This window comes from Saccopteryx bilineata, chromosome 5 (assembly GCF_036850765.1).
Source record: "Saccopteryx bilineata isolate mSacBil1 chromosome 5, mSacBil1_pri_phased_curated, whole genome shotgun sequence".
Classification (NCBI taxonomy): domain Eukaryota; kingdom Metazoa; phylum Chordata; class Mammalia; order Chiroptera; family Emballonuridae; genus Saccopteryx; species Saccopteryx bilineata.
In genome coordinates, this window is record NC_089494.1 from 31574387 (window position 1) to 31595422 (window position 21036).

General features: G+C 37.6%; 1 protein-coding gene across 2 annotated transcripts in view; it reads right to left on the reverse strand.

Moving 5' to 3' along the window:
* Positions 1-360: 360 nt before the first annotated feature.
* The window catches only part of CD28 (CD28 molecule), an 85554-nt gene continuing 64878 nt past the window's right edge, over positions 361-21036 (reverse strand). For both annotated transcript variants that reach the window (XM_066281083.1, XM_066281082.1), the window contains 3 exons: positions 9934-10290; positions 9562-9686; positions 361-3946 (listed from right to left, as the gene is read on the reverse strand). In XM_066281083.1, the coding sequence (XP_066137180.1) occupies positions 3818-3946; positions 9562-9686; positions 9934-10290 (611 nt within the window). In that variant the 3' untranslated portion in view covers positions 361-3817. The remainder of the gene's footprint in view (positions 3947-9561; positions 9687-9933; positions 10291-21036) is intronic.

Consider the following 21036-nt stretch of genomic DNA (forward strand, 5'->3'; position numbering starts at 1 on the left):
GGAGAGACAGTCAGACAGACTCCCGCATATGCCCGACCGGGATCCACCCGGCACGCCCACCAGGGGCGATGCTCTGCCCACCAGGGGGTGATGCTCTGCCCCTCCGGGGCGTCACTCTGCCACGACCAGAGCCACTCTAGCGCCTGAAGCAGCGGCCAAGGAGCCCTCCCCAGCGCCTGGGTCATCTTTGCTCCAATGGAGCCTTGGCTGCAGGAGGGGAAGAGAGAGACAGAGAGGAAGGGGGGGTGGAGAAGCAAATGGGTGCTTCTCCTATGTGCCCTGGCCGGGAATCGAACCCGGGTCCCCCGCACGCCAGGCCAACGCTCTACCGCTGAGCCAACCGGCCAGGGCCTATATGACTTTTTAAGATGATTCTTTCAAACCCTATTGTTTTTCCTCATTGTGTAAAAATTTCTTAAATATAAATTAACTTACATTCATCAAGTTTTCTTTCACCAAGTTTAACTGTACATCTTTTTACCTCCTGCTTCACTTTTTTAAAAAATGGATGTTTGAACTTATGAATAGGAAAGTGGAAAACAGAACTGGCTCTCTCCTTCTCAGAATGTGATTTGTACATTTAGACAGACCATTGATTTATTAAGGTATGTGAGAGTCATTCAGTCACTAAATACATATTTATTGCATGCCAGGCACTGTTCTAGGCACTGGGAACATGGCAATAAACAAAGTAAAATTCTGTCCCTCATTAAATTTATATTCTAGTTTGGGGAAACAAATAATAAATAAATAAGTAATAAAATCTAGTGTGAGAATTGGTGAGATGCTATAGGGAAAAAAAAAAACAAGCAAGGAAAGCAGATAGAGTTTGGGGACATTTAACAAGGATAGAAGATGATGCTTGATCAAGGACCTGAAAGAAATGAGGGAACAAGCCAGGTAGCTATCTGGAGAAGAGCAATCTAGAAAAAATAATAATATGTATAAAGGCCCTGAAATGGGAACATGCCTGTGATGTTGAGGACGAATCTGTCAGAAAGCATATACCTATAAGAGACAGATTCATATCACACAGAATACATAGGTAAACCCAGCCTCACATCTCAGAAACGTAAAACATTGTTTTGATGAGAAATTGTGACTAAAGCCAAGCTAGAAGTTACCTTGCTTTGAAGTGAAAATACTTGAAAGTCTGGATTAAAAAAAAAAGAAAAAAAAGGGCTAAAGTTGGAGATTTATAAAAAAAATGTATCCCACATTCTTTTAAAATAACAAGTTTCCTCTAATTTTGTTGCCAAAAGTGAAGCATATCTGCTCTGAAAGACAGTGTTAAAGCACAAATTTAAAAATGGGCACATGGTAGTTCAGTAATTTTATCACTGAGTACACAGAACTTAAAATGTATACTTGGACTCTTTAAATTGACATATTCAGCCCAAAATTTAAAAAAACACAATAAAAAATTATAGAAATACTAAGTACAAAACTCTTAGAATAAAAGTTGCAAAAGACATTGTTTTCTTCATAATTACCATATCTGAAACTGTAAAAGCATGGCTCAAACCACTGTTTTCAAACCATTTCTTAGTTTACACTAATAGTGAAAAGGGACTTCCCTATTAACATTTCTACTTTGGTTCTGTTCAAAGTGAGTAAGAAAATCTAAAGTGTGATTCATCTTTAGTAAACCTATTTTTTCCCATCAGAAAATAAAACCAGTTGGTACCAAAGATCAATCTTTCCATCTTTATTTTCTTATTTATTTTTTTGCTATTGCCTTTTCTACAAATTCTCCAGTTCTATTATTTTTAAAGCCAATCTGATAAGTTGGATTAAAGAACTCTGTGTCAAGAGACTGACAATATGACACACTTCTCAGTTTAAGTACCACTGTTTTTTGTCACTCAAACACTACTTGATTTGGCCTTCTTTGGATCAACTAAATTCATGGGATGGAAGCCCACTTTAAAAAGTCAACCCTGGTACAATATTTTCTCTCTGGAATCATAGTATTCTTTCCCTTCCCCACATTACAAAAAAAAAATTAAAGAGTTCTATTTTTATACATAAAGGTGGGACATGGAATGCTGTATAGCTCATTATAAACTAAAATAATCTGAAAGAGGAAAATGGTGGAAGTTAAGAGGCTCTCAAATTTCATAACACCTCTTCCCTGAGTAGTAGGCTTAAATTTGTGTTACAATATTGTCTCTCTTCTCAGATCATTGCTTAGTTTAATTTTTACACATAATTTATATACATGGCAGTAATAATAATGACTAACATTACACATCAGGCATGGTACTGTCAGGGACAAATAGAAAACAGGACAAACTAGGGCCATATCCTCAAGGAGATGACAGTGTAGGAACAGACATTTGTGATTATTATCTCCATTTTATAGTAGAAGAGCCAGAGTCTAAGAGAGACTGTGACTTGCCTGACGCAAACTAACAATGAGACTTAAACCAGGTCTATGTGCCTCTAACACCCAGAATCCTCTAACCTCTGAATAAACTGAAGCACTGAACAATTTGTAAAGGCAGCAGTAGAGCCATTCTTCAAGGTCCCCAGGCACACTCCAGTTGACACAAACTGAAGGTAGAAAAATGTCCACATGGTCATTCCAGGGTCAGGCCTTACAGGCTATCTTGAGAACTTTGATGCCATCTCAAAAGACATATTCCAAAATATTTTTCCATGTCAATGGACTTCCAGGGTAAGCAGGCGCCCGAACCCACCAAGTTCTGAAGCTTTGAACCAGAAAGCACTTCAAGTTTCTGTAAAGAGGGCTCCTCTTGTTGCCAGGGCTCCTGCCAGCCCCTTTGCACATGACAAGAATTGAGTCACTCCTTCAATTCTCCCTCCTTCAGAACAAGCTTCCTGGCACTCATCCCCCACATCCTAATGGATGCGAACATCCCTTTTTCACAGTATCTTCATGTCTTCAACCCACTGCGGATCTCCACGCAGACAACAAAGAGACCAGCTGTGCACACCTGAGATACATGGAACAGAAAAGCCCTCCCTGGGAGCTGCCTGGAATGTGCTGCTAAACAAATAACCCTTCATAGTATTCAAATAATTTTGACATCAAGTGGCTTTATATCCAAACATATTCTTCCTTGGTGTGGGAAGATGACCTTATTTTTTTTGAAACCATACTATGAAGACGACATTGAATTTCCATCACAGGGAGTAAGGAAAGCAAGTCAGTGTGCCTTGCATCGCTTTGAAGGCAATTCATTGGTCAAAATGACTAAATATGACAAGAATTGATCCAAGACAATGTCTGTCTACATCTTTCTAAATTAAAAGGAAAACAACACTGAATAGAAACGAAGTGGCTCATTTCATGAGAGACAGACAGTGTTTCCGTGGTTTTAAAAATGTTAAAGTCTCTAACCTATCCCCACCCTAAACCCCCATTTAACCAAAGGGAATGATTTTCTAACCTTTCTTCTCTAAAAGTTCTTCAATATCATACTTCACTTGACCGCCATGTGCAGGGGAGTCAGAAAAGAGTAAAATTGTAAGCAGATGTTAAAGCTAACAGAATTCACTCACTTTTTATTTTTTACCCTAACCTCTCAATCAAATCAATAAATACATGGTAAGTTTGAATTCTGGTCATGGCACTACAAGATTTAGCCTGCTATGGTAATATTCTTTAACTACTTTTCAGAGTCTCACAATGATGTTATTTTGTCTAGTCAGTCAAGAAAAATTGGCATTTGTGGCCTAACAAGGGCCTGAGGTGGCCGGCTGAAGATGAGGCGGTCCATTCCTATCCAGAGCAGTGGAGTTGAGCAGGTGAAGAGGTGTCAGCCGGCTGGCATCTGGATAGGCGTCCGTGTCAAGAGCGGTAGGCAGCAAAGTCTCGCGCCGGGGCGTAGGGATGGTAGTGCCTGCGAGTCGGCCCCGGCCTCCGGGGAGTCATGTTCATGTAGTCACTCTGAAGGATCCTGTTCCTCTTATTACTCATCTGTGGAAAAGAGAAGTGTCACTGTGAGAGGGTCAGGGACATGGAAGGTGATGTTCATGGGAGAAGTTCTAAGACATTGGAGCCAACTATTCAGACCATGGATTGTCAAGTGAAGCTAAACACCAGAATTCATTAAGCACCTTGGACTTGGGTCACGACTAATCAAACCTAACTATGTTGGACTCTTCTAAATTAACTTGAAAAATCTGGATCAAAGAAAGTATTTTAGAGAAATGCACCTCAGTTAACTCTCAAAGCAGTCCTTTGACCTGAATTTCAAAGGCATATCTAATTAGTGTATCTGCTGTTGATATGCAAATACTCTTGAAGTCCCTTCCTCCTTTGCAAAAGTTAAGCATCTCCACTGCAATCTTTTTACATTAGCCATTTGCTTAACAAGCTGTTAACCAAAGAAGACCTGCAGCCCTTCAGAGTCTGGAGTAATCATAAATTCATATTTGTGGATTCCAAATTAATGGGAGGATAGTTCTAGGCAAGTTGTTACAATCTCATTCCTTTACATGTGTTTATATTTCCATAAAGACAATAGAGTCACTCACTTTTATTCCTCAGACTCAACTCCCTCTGGATAAATTTCCAAGAAGGGTGAGGAAAGTAAGACAATACTTATCCTGATACAAGAGTTATCCTTCCATGAATCTTAGCAAAGTTTTGATTAAGGAGCATCTTTTCTGGATCAATGTGATGGTAAAATTGATACATTTGATAAAAGACCCATAAAGTTCTAAATATGGAAAGCCATCCAGATTTCTAGATTTAGAATTCTCTATGGTAGAAAAATAAATGGCCTATTTCCTGACACATAATCTTATAAATAAGTAAATATGTTGGACATAAATGATATGAACACCTGCATAATTAAGTAAGCAAGTGACTTTAGCACTGGCCTTATTTCCATGCACTTCTACCTGAGCAGTTCACACCTTCCTTGTCAAAGGGATATGAGTAAGTGTTAAAGAAAGGTTGGAAGACAACTGACCTCCACATTACTAAATATGACTAATATGTTTTTAAGTCCTCATCTTCTTGAACTCACAGCAGCACTCTTTATTACTCCCCTTTGAAGCACTCTTCCACTTTGGCTTCTATGAGATGGTTCCATCCAGGTTTATGTCCTGCCTCTCTGACCACTCTTTCCTGCCTCCTTTGCAAGCTCATCCTTCTCTAGCCCTTCGGTGTCAGGGTCTTCTCAGCTTTATCCTAGGCTTTCCCTTCTACTCACTCCATCCTTCCTCTCCCTAGGCAATCTCAACATTCACAGTTTGAATTATCATTTATTTACCCCAATTTTTATCTCTGAACTAGACTTCAAAGTCATTTTAAATGTAACACATCTAAAACAAAACTCAAGATTTTCCCCTAAGTCTGAATTCTCTCCCAGTTGTGACACTATATATATATATATATATATATATATATATATATATATATATGTAGCTACCCAAGCCAGACCTCCTAAACCTCATTCTTGCCACCCCCTACTCCCTTATTCCCTGTCCTAGGGAACATCTGACAATGTCTGAAAGCATTTTGGACTGTCACACATGGGAAGAATGCTACTGGCATCTAGTGGGTGGAGGCTAGAGATGCTGCTAAATATCCTACATTGCACAGGTCAGTCCCCAACAACAAAGAATTATCCAGCCCAAAATGTCAATAATGCCAAGACTGAGAAATCCTAAACTAGAGTTTGGTCATGAAAAAAAAAAAGTAACGAAAACAAAGCAATAGATACAAAATGTATCATCAGATTTGCATGAGTGTTGTTAGGCTGCTTAACTACTCCTTCTTGCTCATATCCAAAGATGATTGATGATTTGAGCCTGGATGACTAGAAGGATGGTATTTCATCAATGGACATAAGGCAACACACTAGGAGAAGTGTATTTAAAGGAGGTTATAAATTCTGCTTTAGTCAGTTGGGACTTGAGATGATGGATGGGTTATCTAGCTGGAACTAAGACAATAGCATTAAACACACATGATTAGGGGATTCATTCAGAGAGAGATAGTCATAGAAACCAAGTGCATGAAGAAAGTTGCTCATCAAACATTCCGTAAATGAAAGACAGGAGGAGTTCTCTTGGGCATAAAGTTGCAGAGTGATAAGATTAAGGACATGGAAATGTCTGCCCCCAAATCAATGTAGAAGGCTGCTGATGATACCCTGAGAAGTACTTTAGTACTTGTTCCAACCCTGAGGACTCCTCTTGTCAGATTCCCAAGTGAGAGTCTTTGTCTCCAGACATGCAAATAAAATTTGAGCTGGCAGAGAGGGCCCAATAATGAAGATGTCTTGGTTCTGGGGTTCTCCGGGTTTCACACAAAGACTATGAAAGATCTGCTGCAATCAAATCCCATGTTTACCCTCACATTGTTCTCGGATGGTGGATCTAGTCATCATCACTGTAACTCTAAACACAATAGTAGGAGAGAAATGACACACACATGACTAGAAACAGTGTATAGAACTCACAGTGTCCATATGCATCTAGGATATGCATATACGTTTGCAGAGTACTCACCTCATGTGTCTGTGTGACTGGGTCATCTACTCTGCCCCTTCACCATTCAATGTCTGTGAAAGGTGTATGATTTCAAGACCCACCTCCCTTGCCCTTCCCTTCACCACAGCTCTTACCCACTTATTTCCTGGGAGCAATAGTAAGACACAGGCACACACAAAGCAATTCAGAGAATGGAGAATTGAGTGAGAGTAACAGGTGCTGGTCTGTGGTAGCCTGGCCAAAGGGAGCTCTTTATTTATTCAAATGTCAACAATAGGTCAAGAACTGAGACAGAATCTGCAGCTGCTCCCAGAAACCCACTCAGCCATGAATTGCCTATGGTAGCACGTCACAAGCCTTCAGGAAGTTCCGGAAAACAGCAACTTGCTCCAAGGCATAGAGCAGACCAGCCAAAAATAGGATCCCAAAAAAGTACCCAGGAAATGTCTAAACTGTAGAGATCCTTAATGGCCTAGCTGCCTAACTCAGCAAGGTGCTAGTTGCTTAATAACAGCAGCAAGAAAAGATGAGCCCAGGGTAAAAATGCTGTATTATTTTTTAAAAATAAAAAATATATATATTTCACACCTTTTTTGTCAGAGAATACAAAGACCACTAGCTAGGTCTGAGGTCAGACCACTGCAAGTCAAGGGTCATTATCGGGTAACCAAATTGACTACATAAGGCCACAAATGATAAGATATACCAAGCACTGCAATCTTCCCGTTTATGGGGATCCAGTAAGACAGAATAAGACCAAAATACGTTTTCTCAAGACAAAGCAAAATGAACCCCACTAGGAATCAGTAGTACTGCCAAGGAAAATTTTATTGTGGCTATGTGGTTTCCAAGTTAAAAATAAACTGTTAAAATTCCTTGAAAATAAGAAGCTATTGATATTTTTGCCCTTTGGGTTGATTTAAGCAATTTAGCAATTCAGTGCCTGATTATAGGAACTGATATTCTAATGCATATTTACAATAAGTTTTAAATGATAAGCAGAACCCTTCTAGCCACTTAAAGTTAAAGCAGTTCCCAAAATTACTTCCTGCAAAGCTAGTAAATTATATTGACTTAAGTCAGCATGTTACAAGGAGCACCTATCCTAGAAGGGTACCCAAAAGCCACTGCACCTGACTTTTTTTAATGGAATTTATTGGGTTAACATTGGACAATAAAATTATACAGCTTTCAGGTGTACAATTCTATAATACATCATCTATATATTGCATTGTGTGTTCACCCTAAATCAAGTCTCACTCCATCACCATCCAGTACCCCTCCATCCTCCTAAACCTCCACTTTTTCTCCCAATCTCCACACTGTTGTTTGTTCCTATGAGGTTTTTTTTTCTTGGTTTAATCCCTTCATCTTTTTCAGCCAGCCCCTGGACCCCCATCTTCTCTCTTTTAAATTAAGAAGTTGAGATTTCCAATGGGATCAGGAAGAAAACAAGAACTAAGAGTCTAAATTTTTAAATCTTTAAACACCATAGTAGTTCAAAGCTACAAGGTACCTTGGATGAAGACACCAAGAACCAGAAAGATGAAAGACCCAGGTAACATCAGAGGAGGAACTAAGGCAATATTTTACTACATAAAAGGCCCCCATCAGGTTTGGGCAACTTGAAGAAGGGAGGGCAGGCAAATTCTCAAGATGAAATTGGTTTAAAGGATTTCCAGGAACAAGCAGCCTCTTTATTCCCTACCCGGCTGAAGGTAGAGATGAGGCAACAGGAAGCATGATCAATGTCTAGAACACCCTTGGGATCTTCTGAAATGGAAGAAGTATGTGGGGAATACCTTTGTTCCCCACAAACTTTGACAACATGTCACAAGAAATTAAGAGCATCTCAGGTTGTATCAGTCATTGGCATGTGTGTGAACCCATGACTGCCCAATCCCTCCTAGGGCCAAAACTGTTGTAAATAGGATGGCTTTACATAGCATGGCTTCCAGAAATCTCTGACCCATGTACGGATTAATTAAATGTGTAGAATGTGCCTTGAAGATGGGCATTCTACTTCAGGCATCTTCATCAAACCCTTAGTGTGGCCTCTATGGAGGTTATAAATTTAAACATTCATTAAGCATTAAATGTTCTTAATACTAGATAGGTGGTAAATATAAAGAGAAATTGTCCTTTATTCTTTAGGAGCATAGAATTTTTTGTTATTGTTGAAGGAATGACTTGTACATGCATCTAACTTTTAGAATTTTAGAAAAATTTTCAAAGACAAGGTGGAATCAATCATGCTGTATTCTGTACCCCAATGTGTACATAAGAACAGGAGGTTCCTGGGTAAGGGAAAGATCCTTGAGAAGGAGGGCCATTCTTCACAGTAGATATGGTCATCAAGATTTCCTCAAACCTCTGTGAAAATTCAACTTGGAAAAAGGTAAAATATATAAGTATATATACCAAGTTTATTGCATGAATATTTGGAAAAGTTGGTAAACTCCAATTCAGTGATGAGAAAGTTGGTAAACTTCAGTTCAATGATGAGAGCTCAGAAAAGTCTAATTCTCATTAAAGTTTCATAATGACAGCACCATACTTGGCCTCACAAAATTCAACTGCTTCTGAGGAGATAAAAATATGACTCAGATAAACAGACCTAGTTTCTTTGCTAGGTTTGAATGCATAATTTCACTCAACAAATTTCTCACTGATTTTTGAACCTGAACCAAAGTTGTTAACTGACTTCAGTTGTCTGAATTCCCAAGTTACTTAGATTTTTATATATATATGTATATATTAAAACTTTTTTTAAATCTCATAATGATATTGAAAATAGGGATTAAAAGAAGGTAACTTCCCTTAATAACCAACTTAATTTAACCATTTAGTTTCTTATTCTGTCTGACCTCCTAACTAATGCCTTCTAGAAAATAGGATACCTATCAGATTTTTATCTCAGATAAAGTTGGACAGGCTAAATGAGAACCTACTTAAATTTAGTAACAAAAAGAAAATAGTAAAATCACATGTTAAACAGAAAATAAACCACATAGGCAAAACTCTTAAATATTATCAAATCACATGTATAGTAGAAAAGTTACATAAAAGCAGTGCTGTTTCTCTTACCCAGCAAGTAGAAAAAGTCAATGTTATTATCAAGCTATACAAAGCCAAGACTCCAACAACCACCACCAGTGCCCAAAATGGCTTAGAAGGCTCAGGAGCTCTCTGAGTTGCACAGGTCTGATTCTCTGAAAATAGAATAGAGTAGATTAAATGATATGGGGGTGGCACTTGAGTACATTTCCTTCCTTCTGAACATTATGGAGGAATGTGAGAGGGACCAAAATATGCAAAATATCACTAGCTTAAAATGTGTAGACTTCCTCTTTGGTCTATCCTCTTTGGGATTTATCCAACCCCACCACTAACCATGACCTAGTTTTCAAGACTACAGTTGAACAGTTAGAGTGGTACACTGGTAAAGTTGCATATTACCTTTCACATGGATTATGGTTCCATTGCTCTTCTCATTGTCTATGTAAGGAGGAGGATACATGACTTCTATTTTGCAAAAGTAAATATCCGTTTGGTTAACAAACAAATTCCAGAGGTAGAATGTCACTGTTTTGTTGCCCAATTTCCCATCACAGTGGAATCCCGTGCTTGCCTTAAACCGAGGCTGAAGGGAGTAGTTTCCATTCACAACACAGACTTCCACAGCCTTATCTACTCCCTTATAAAGGGATGCCCGGAACTCCTTTGAAAAGAGGTCGTAGGTATACGTGCAGTTAAGGTTGACCTCATTGTTGAACGCCACAAGAATAGGTGTCTGCTTCACCAAAATCTTGTTTTCTGGAGGAGGAAAAATCATTTGCTTAGAACAGGGTTTAAAGACTTTTTTTCTGATATCAAAATATATGAATTAACAAAACAAACAGAATATCAGCAAAGGCTTTCTTTTGACAGACAAAGATGCAGTAGCTCTTTGGGAGACAATTGTACCAACAGTTTAAAAATTTACAGTTTGATAAAATTTTCATCCTCTTTTGAATGGAACAATGAAACATATCTTCACTTGGAAGGTGGAATGTGGTCTTCTGTTGGCACTGAGCATCACAGTTATGCATTTAGAATTTTTAAATCTGTACTTAGCTCTTAGGATGCTTAATTGTGTTAATTTCCTGATTGAGGGGTACACTTGGATATGGCTCTTAACATTTGACTTAGATGCACCAATAGATTTGTTCTAAAATTGTGATACAGGCTTTTGTGAAGGATTTTAAATGTTTTGAAAAAATTTTGACTTTGTTTATAAGCCATTCCAAAGGTAAGATAAAGAGGTAAGAGAAACTGTAATCCAAAACTGTATCTTCCACAGCAAATTCTGAGAATAATCTTTTCAATAAATTTGCATAATTGTTCCCTTAAATCCCAGAAGATGGAAGAGGCCCACAAGAATTCTTTTGCTGGTCCATCTGTAACCAAAACACTCCAAAATTTCTCTAAAAAAATTAATTGCTTTGTGTCTTTGATACTAATTTATTTATTTATTTATTTATTTTTCTTCATTTTTCTGAAGCTGGAAACAGGGAGAGACAGTCAGACAGACTCCCGCATGCGCCCGACCGGGATCCACCCGGCACGCCCACCAGGGGCGGTGCTCTGCCCCCCAGGGGGCGATGCTCTGCCCATCCTGGGCGTCGCCATATTGCGACCAGAGCCACTCTAGCGCCTGAGGCAGAGGCCACAGAGCCATGCCCAGCGCCCGGGCATCTTTGCTCCAATGGAGCCTTGGCTGCAGGAGGGGAAGAGAGAGACAGAGAGGAAAGCGCGGCGGAGGGGTGGAGAAGCAGATGGGCACTTCTCCTATGTGCCCTGGCCGGGAATCGAACCCGGGTCCTCCGCACGCTAGGCCGACGCTCTACCGCTGAGCCAACCGGCCAGGGCCGATACAAATTTAAATACATTTTTTTTGGCCCTGGCCGTTGGGCTCAGTGGTAGAGCGTTGGCCTGGTGTGCGGAGTCCCGGGTTCGATTCCCGGCCAAGGCACACAGGAGAAGCACCCATCTGCTACTCCACCCCTCCCCCTCTCCTTCCTCTCTGTCTCTCTCTTCCCCTCCTGCAGCCAAGGCTCCATTGGAGCAAAGTTGGCCCGGGCGCTGGGGATGGCTCCATGGCCTCTGCCTCAGGCGCTAGAATGGCTCTGGTTACAACAGAGCAACGCCCAGGATGGGCAGAGCATCGCCCCCTGGTGGGCATGCCGGGTAGATCCCGGTCGGGCGCATGCGGGAGTCTATCTGACTGCCTCCCCGTTTCCAACTTCAGAAAAATACAAAAAATAATAATAATAATACTTTTTTTGCTATCATTTGAGGGGTATTCTAAAAATTGTCTACCTATATGCATTTTTTTAAATTTATTTGCAGGAACATTTTATACACTCATACTGAAGAGTCAAATAAAAATCAGAACCTATTAAAATAAAATATACAATTTAACCTGGATTTGAATTCATGCATTCAGGTGTTTTGTTTTTGCTTTGAGAAAACGGGAGTTTCATAGAACTAAATCACTAATAGCTTTTTATCTCTTACATAGTTCTCAATGCTGGTTGTACACTTTAAAAAATGCCCAAGTTCCATACCCAGAAATTCTGAATAATTTGGTTTATGCTGCAGGGGAGAGAGTGCTTGAATTGTTTCTTTTAATTTTTTTATAACAACTTTATTGTACCCAAGAGCTTGCCTTTTTTTTAAATTCACCCTTTTAATGTGTACAATTCAGTGGTTTTAGGTATATTCCCAAAGTTGTGACTGGATTGCCACTATCTGATTCCAGAACCCTTTCATTACCCCCCAAGATAAATTCCATACCCATGAGCACTCCCCATTGCTCCCTCCTGCCAGTGGCAACCACGAGGCTATTTTTTGTCTCTATGGATTTGCTAAACATTTCAAATAAATGGAAACATACAATATGTGGCCTTTAGTGTCTGGTTTCTTCCACTTAATGTTTTCAAGATGTGTTCATTGTAAAATGTATCAGAACTTCATTTCTTTTTATGACTGGAAAATATCCTATTGTATGGATATACCACATTTTGCTTTTCCATTCATCATTTGCTTCCACTTTTTGGCTATTATAAATAATGGGGCTGTGAACATTCATGTACAAGTTTTTGTATGGACGTATGTTTTCAAGTTTCTTGGGTACAAACCAAGAGTGGAATTGCTGAGTCATATGATAACTTTATGTTTAACTTTTTGAGGAACTCACAAACTGTTTTCCAAAGCAACTGCACCAATTTACATTCCCGCCATCAATGTATGAGGGTCCCAATTTCTCACATCCTTGCCAATTCTTGCTATTGTTCAGCTTATTCCATCCTACTGGATATAAAGTGCTATCTCTATCTCACTGTGATATTTGCATTTCTCTAATGACTAATGCTGGTGAGCATTTTTTCATATGTTTATTAGCAATTTGTATATCCTTTTTAGAAAAAAGTCTATTCCGATCATTTGCCCTCTTAACTGAATTGGTCTTTTTATTTTTGAATTATTAGAGGATTTTACATATTTTTTAATAAGTTCCTTATTAGATATGTGATTTGCAAGTATTTTCTTCCATTTTCTGAGGTATCTTTGATATCATCTTAAAAATTCTCCTAGTTGATGCTCATATTCACTTAGGGTTGAAAATCACAATAGCCTTGCTGATTTCTCAAGCTGACAACATATTAGAAACATCAGAGGAACTTTTACAAACCCTGGATTCCCATGCCAATTAAATCAGAATTTCTTAATATAGGACCCGGGCATCAGTATTTTTAAAGGTTCTCAGGAGATTCAAATTTGCAGTCAAGTTTAGAAACCAGTGATTTAACAGATGAAAACTCATTTTATCCTCAATTCATAGGTCTCCACAGGTTTTTCCAACCTCACTTCCTCAAACCAAAGCGCTACCAATTAGCTGGACTATTTATTTATATTCAAGTCAACATCCCAGAGCACACTGTGAGCATTCCTCTCTCCATACTTTGTTCTCTAACTCCATGGCTAGTATCTTTTCCTTCTCAGGTCTCAAAACAATCACTACGTGTTATCACTCATTTGCCATTTGGTCAGATTCAACACTTTTTGTCTTGATGTCTTTTGTTAATTGGATGATTATTGCTCTGTGTGACATATTGGTCTCATAATTTCAATACATTGTATAAGTGTTATATGATTCACTATTTATTATGTATTAAATATTGTGGACATTGATTTCTCCTGGAATCAATACTGACTTAACGTCTGAGTTGAAAATACAGTTGACCCTTGAACAACTTAGGTGTCAACTCCAATGCAATCAAAAATCCACATATAACTTTTGACTTCCTGAAAACTTAATTACTGTTAGTCTACTGTTGACTGGAATCCTTAGAGATAGCATAAAGAGTGGATTAACATATATTTTTATATTATATGTATTATATATTATATTCTTACAATTAAGTTAGAAGAAAAAATGTTAAGAAATTCATAAGAATACAGTATGTACGGAAGATGTATTGTAAAACTGTGACCTGAAATCTGAATAATTTTTTAACCAGTGTCAACACAACAAATTCAATTTAAAGAAAATCATAAGGAAGAGAACATACATTTACAGTGTTTATTTAAAAACTCAGCATGTAAGTGGACCCTCATAATTCAAACCCATGTTCAAAGGTCAACTGTATATTTTAAAACTTTTAAACACCATTTTAAAAATGCCAGAATGCTATCTTCCACTTTATATATTACCAAGATCAGTTAAACTATAACTATCTGAGACTCTTGCATAATTGAAAATATCATGCTATAAAATTAAGCTGAAAATTTGCAGGAATTAATTGTCTTCAAAGAAATTATTTTGTAAATTAACTATATTTGGAAAAGCTGTGTTAAAAAAATGGCCATTAATATAATGACAATGAGACCAATTTAATTCTAAGCATTCACTCATGATAGTGTCACAAAATTATGTAATTCCAGCTCATGTGTTTTCAAGTTTTTAATTTGCAGATAATGCTATCTCTTAGGTAAATGAATGTACTCAATTGGACATCAGCCTTCAATTTATACTTTTAAAATACAGTCAGTTCTACATTTTAAACACCTCTTGCTCTGTGTGCTTCAATTTATTCAGGTTTTGATTTGTGTGTATTTCCTCTAGACCCCTAGTTTTCAAGTCTCTTGAAAACTAGAGAGCAAGGGCCACATGTTAAGCTTTTTGTATAATGCTGTGCAAGTAATAGTACCTCTTTAAATAATCAATAAGTGAAGGATAGTGACCTGATTACCATTCTTAACAGGAGCTAAATCTAACTACCATTCATTAAGTCTATATTCTAAATCTGTGTCTCAACAATAACTTTAGCTTCATTTAGTATTCATTCAACAAACACTCCCCAAAAGCACTAGAAAGTAAACATGAAAAGAATCAAAAAGTTCAACCTGCTTAATAGAAAAATCCAACCTATTTTCTATTTGGCTTTGTTTGGCTTGGCCTTTTTCTTTGTGTACCTAGAAGAAATCATTGGGCAGGTTCTGATAAGAATCAACCCCAGCAAGTAAGGCCAACCTCAAAGTTCAGGTTAGGTATTTGTATTTCTGCTTACTGAGCCCTTCAGGAATTGTATTTCTGTGACTAATTATTTGGATTCTGTTGTAATGAGCACTCAAGTTCTTCCTGCTCTGCCTTTGAGAGCTGATATAAGAAAAAAGATGAGACTAGAGCTCTTGTGCAGAGATTTAATAAGGGGAGAAGGAGTGCTTGGGCAAGAAAGTGAGAGAAACCCTAAAGGGGGAAGGAGTGCTTGGGCAAGAAAATGAGAGAAAGCCTGGACAGTTACCCAGTCTGGCTTTCTTCTCCTCGCACCCACACTTAGGTGGAGGAACTGAAGGGAGAGGAAGGGAAGAAAAATGATGTTACTATACTTCATAGCAGGCTACATTCCAGTAGTTTGCTTAATATGTCTTGTCTAGCTCAGTGTGTGATACCTTCCCAAGATGCATGTAGGAAAAATTTTTGATTTCCCAAAGATGAACAAAGTTCAGTTTCTGTTCTTGGGCAGTTCACAGCCTGGTAGGGAAGAAAGATACATAAAATTAGCCTAAGATGAGTTTTTGTGTTAAAAGGTGGGATGAAGTTAGAGAATGTGTGTTGGGGTAGGGAGTGAGGTAGAGAACTCTGGGGAAGAGGACAAGAAGAGGAAAAGAACAATCTAGGCAGAGAAGACGAGGAGGTGAGAAAGAATATAACTTGTCGGAAACTACAGCTACCTCCATTTCGCTGGACCAGATTGTAAAAGACAAGATTGACAAAGCAAGCATAGTTCATAACTTGGGCACTCTCCTGTAGGTTATGAAGATCTATTATACAATTTTAAGCAGAAAGGTAATATGTAAAACTTTTCAATTTATATAGATCACTTCAGCAAAAACATGAAAAATAAATTTGAATGGTACAAGAATGAATAGATGGAGACCAGTTAGGATACAATTATAGTAGTCTAGTAAACAGGTGATAAAGTTAGAGAGAACTCCAGTTCAAAAGAAGTGAATAGATTCAATATTTACAGGTTAAAATTGACAGAACACCATATTGGCTTAGATGTTGTGAGGGAGAGAGAAGGAGGAGTTAACAACGACTGTCCTCAGGCCACACAGAACAACCAGTAAGTAACATTGTTTTCTTTTGGCCTATGTCTCTTCTTCATTGCATAACCAGAATAGACAGCTCTGAAACAGAAGTGAAATTTGGACATCCGGAATATAAAGAAGACATTCTTCCAGCCTAAGGGATCTTTGCAAAGAAAATTTGAATTGCCTCAAAGGTTCTTGGGAATACAATTGACTCCCTGGAGCTGAGTACAGTGTTTGCTGTTTTTCACAAGGGAGAAGCAGAGGTCTTTTTCTCTGCAAGTATTTTTCCTTCACAAGCATAATATAGTGAGATGACTGGAAGACAGATATTCTTTTGGTACATCATAGAGCCTCCAAAGGCACACCTCAGCATTGTTAATTGAATCAGACTCCCCTTGAGCTCGTTACCTCAGCTTTACAAGTTGAAAAATTTCTCAGGGAAAAACAGGGCTGAGATCGCAGTATTTAGACTGGCTGTTACACATTCAGTTTTCTCCTGGTTGCTGGCATATCCAACAACTGAGCGAAAAAGAACAAGTTATTTTTTTTAATTAAAGTATAATTGACATATAGCATTTTATTAGTTTCAAGTGTACAGCATGATGAATTGATATATGAATATATTAAAAAATAATTACCACAATGTCTAGTTAACACCCATCACCATACATAATTACAGAATATTTTTTTCTTAATTGAATTTATTGTGGTGACATTGGTTAATGAAATTATTTAGGATTCAAGTATGCAATTCTATAATACATAATTGATATGTTGTATTATGTGTTTACCACCCCAAGTCTCCTTCCATCACCATTTACCTCTGTTTTATCCTCTTCTACCTCCACCACATTCCTTTCCCTCAAGTAATCACCATACTGTTGTCTGTGTCAATAAATCTTTTCCTTAATCCCGTCACCTATTTCACCCATCCACACAATTCACCTCGCACCTGACAGCTGTCAGTCTGTTCCTCCGTGTATCTATGAGTCTGTTTTTATTTTATGTGTTATTTATTATCTTCATTAGATTCCACATATAGATGAAATCATATGTTACTTGTTTTTCTCTGACTTGTTTCACTTAACACAATGTTCTCCAGGTCCACCCATGCTGTGGCAAAAGATAAGATTTTCTCTTTTTTACAGCCAAGTAGTATTCCATTGTGTAAAAAATCACAGCTTTTTTATCCATTCATTGACTGATGAGCACTTGAGCTGCTTCTAAATTTCGGCTACTGTAATAATGCTGCAATGAACATAGGGGTTCATAAATTCTTTTGAATTAGTGTTTCAGGTTTCTACAGATCTATTCCCAGAAGTGGAATAGCTGGGTCATAAGGCAATCCCATTTTGATTTTTTTTTTTTGTATTTTCCGAAGCTGGAAACGGGGAGGCAGTCAGACAGACAGACTCCCGCATGCGCCTGACCGGGATCCACCCAGCATGCCCACCAGGGGGCGATGCTCTGCCCATTTGGGGCATTGCTCTGTTGCAACCAGAGCCATCCTAGCACCTGAGGCAGAGGCCACAGAGCCATCCTCAGCACCCTGGCCAACTTTGCTCCAATGGAGCTTTGGCTGTGGGAGGGGAAGAGAGAGACAGAGAGGAAGGAGAGGGGGAAGGGTGGAGAAGCAGATGGGCACTTCTCCTGTGTGCCCTGGTCAGGAATCAAACCTGGGACACCTGCACGCCAGGCCAACGCTCTACCACTGAGCCAACCGGCCAGGGTTCCATTTTGAATTTTTTGAGGTAACTCCATACTGTTTTCCACAACAGCTGCATCAGTCTGCATTCCCACCAACAGTGCACGAGGTTTCCCTTTTCTCCACATCCTCACCAAAGCTTTGGTGATATATTGATGATAGCCATTCTGGCAGGTATGAGGTGATATCTCATTGCGGTTTAAATTTATATTTCTCTGATAATTAGTGCTGTTAAACATCTTTTCATATGTCTATTGGCCATCTGTATTTCCTCTTTAAAAAAAGTTCAGGCCCTTTGACCATTTTATATAAATACTTAGATTGTTTGTTTTTTTTTGGTGTTGAGTTTTACGAATTCTTTATAAATTTTGGAGTTAACCCTTTATCAGATGCATCATTTTTGAATATGTTCTCTGAGTTAGTAGGTTGTCTTTTCATTTGGTTAATAGTTTCTTTTGCTATGCATAATCTTTTTAGTTTGATGTAGTCCCATTTGTTTATTTTTCTTTTGTTTCCCTTGCTCAAGAAAATATATCAGAAAAATATTGCCAACAAGAAATGCCCAACGTTTTACTGACTATGCTTTCTTTTAGAAGTTTTTTTGTGTGTTCAAGTTTAACATTTAATACCTTAATTCATTTTGAGTTAATTTTTGTATATAGTGTAAAAAAATGCTCTAGTTTCATTTGTTTTCCCATATCTGTTCAATTTCCACACTACCACTTATTGAATAGACTAGCTTTACCCTGCTGTGTGTTCTTGCTTCCTTTGTCAAATATTAATTGAACATAAAGGAATTGGTTTATTTCTAGGCTCTCTAGTCTATGCTCTTTATCTCTATGTCTATTTTTATGCAAGTACCATGCTGTTTTGATTATTATGCCCTTGTAGTATAGTTTGATATCAGGTAGAGTTATTTCTCCAAATTTTTCTTCTTTCTTAAGATTACTGTGGCTATTCAGGGTCTTTTGTGGTTACATACAAATTTTAGAAGTATTTCTCCTTCTTCTGTGAAATATGACATTGGTATCTTGATTAAAATTACATCAAATCTACAGATTGTTTTGGGTGGTATGAACATTTTAAAGATGTTAATTCTTTCTATCCATGAACATAGTATGTGCTACCACTTATTTATTTCTTCTCCAGTTCCTTTCTCACTGTCTTATAATTTTCTAAGTGCAAGTCTTTTACATCTTTGGTTAAATTTATTCCTAGGTTTATTATTATTATTATTATTATTATTATGCAGTTGTGAATAGAATTGTTTTCTTAGTTGCCCTTTCTGCTGGTTTATTATTAGTATATAAAAATGCAACTGATTTTTGAGTACTTATTTTGTATCCTGCTACTTTTCTGAATTCATTTATCAGTTCTAGTAGTTTTTGGTGGAATCTTTAGGGTCCTTTATATACAATATCATGTCATCTGCAAATAATGACAGTGTTACTCTTCCTTCCCAATTTAGATGCCTTTTATTTCTTCTTGTTGTTTGGTTGCTGTGACTAGAACTTCCATTACTATATAGAATAGAGTAGTGAAAGTGAACATTCCTGCCTTGTTCCTAATCTTAAGAGAAACATTTTAGGTTTTGTCCCTTGAGTATAATGTTGGCTGTGAGTTTGTGATAGACAGCCATTATTATATTGAAATATGTTCCCTCTATCTCCACTTTGCTGAGAGTTTTTATTATAAATGAGTGCTGGATTTTATCACAAGCTTTTTCTGTATCTATTGATATGATCATGTGATTTTTACCATTCATTTTGTTTATGTGATGAATCACATTTATTGATTTGTAGAGATTGTACTAAACTTGCAAAACCAGAAGAAATCCCACTTGATTATGGTATATTATCTCTTTAAGATATTGCTGGATCCAGTTTGCTAAATTTTTTTTATAATTTTAGCATCTATGTTCATCAGGAATATTGGCCTATAATTTGCTGTCTTTTTAATGTTTTTATCTGGTTTTGGGTTTGTTTTGTTTTTCCTTTTTTGAGAGAGAGAGAGAAGGAAGTGAGAAGCATCAATTCGTAGGTACTTCACTTTAGTTGTTCACTGGTTGCTTCTCATATGTGCTTTAATGGGAGTGAGGGACTCAAGCTGAACTGGTGACCCCTTGTTCAAACCAGTGACTTTGGGATCATGTCAATGATTCTAAGCTCAAACCAATGTCCCTGCACTTAAGCCGACAAGCCTATGCCCAAGCCTTAGGATTTCAAACCTGGGACCTCAGCATTCCAGGTCAATGCTCTATACTCTGCACCACCACCAGTCAGGCTCTGGCTTTTCAAATTAAGATAATGCTAGCCTTGTAAAATAAGTTTGGGAGTCTTCCCTCTTCTTGAATTTTTGGAATAGTTTGAGAAGGATAGGTGTTAGTTCTTTGAAATTTTGGTTAAATTCACCTGTGAAGCCATTTACTCTAAGACTTTTGTTTGTTGGAAGTTGTTTTGTTTTGTTTGTTGACTGCTTCAGTTTCATTAGTTGTAATCTGCCTATTTAGATGTTTTATTCTTTCTGATTCAGATTTGGAAAATTTTGTGTTTTTTTTAGGAAATTATTTATTTCATTCAGATTGTCCAATTTTTATTTGTAATATATTATTAAAATCCTTTGTATTTCTGTTGAGTCAATTGTTACTTCTCCCCTTCTAATTTTATTCATTTGGGTCCTCTTTTTTTTTCCCTGATGAGTCTAGATAAAGGTTTGTCAATCTTGTTTATCTTTGCAAAGAATCAGATCTTGGTTTCATTGATCTCTTGTGTTGTTGAGTTTTTGTTTTAGACTTTTTTATTTCTGCTCTGATTTTTATTATTTCCTTTCTTCTACTCACTTTAGGCTTTGTTTGTTATTTTTCTGGTTTTTTTACATGTAAAGTTAGATAGTTTATTTTAGTATTTTCTTGTTTCATGAGGTAGGCTTATTATGCTATTAATTTCCCTCTTAGGATACTTTTGCTGTGTTCCATTGATTTTAAATTGTTGTGTTCTCATTTTCATTTGTTTTAAGGTATTTTTATTTGTTCCTTGATCTCATTGTTAGCCCATTAATTGTTTGATAACATGTATTTAGCCTCCATGTCTTGTGTGTTTTTCAGGTTTTTTCTTGTGACTGACTTCTAGTTTTATACCATTACAGTCAGAGAGTCAGAGAAGATGCTTTATATCATTTCCATCTTCTTAAATTTACTGAGACTTGTTTTGTATCCTAAC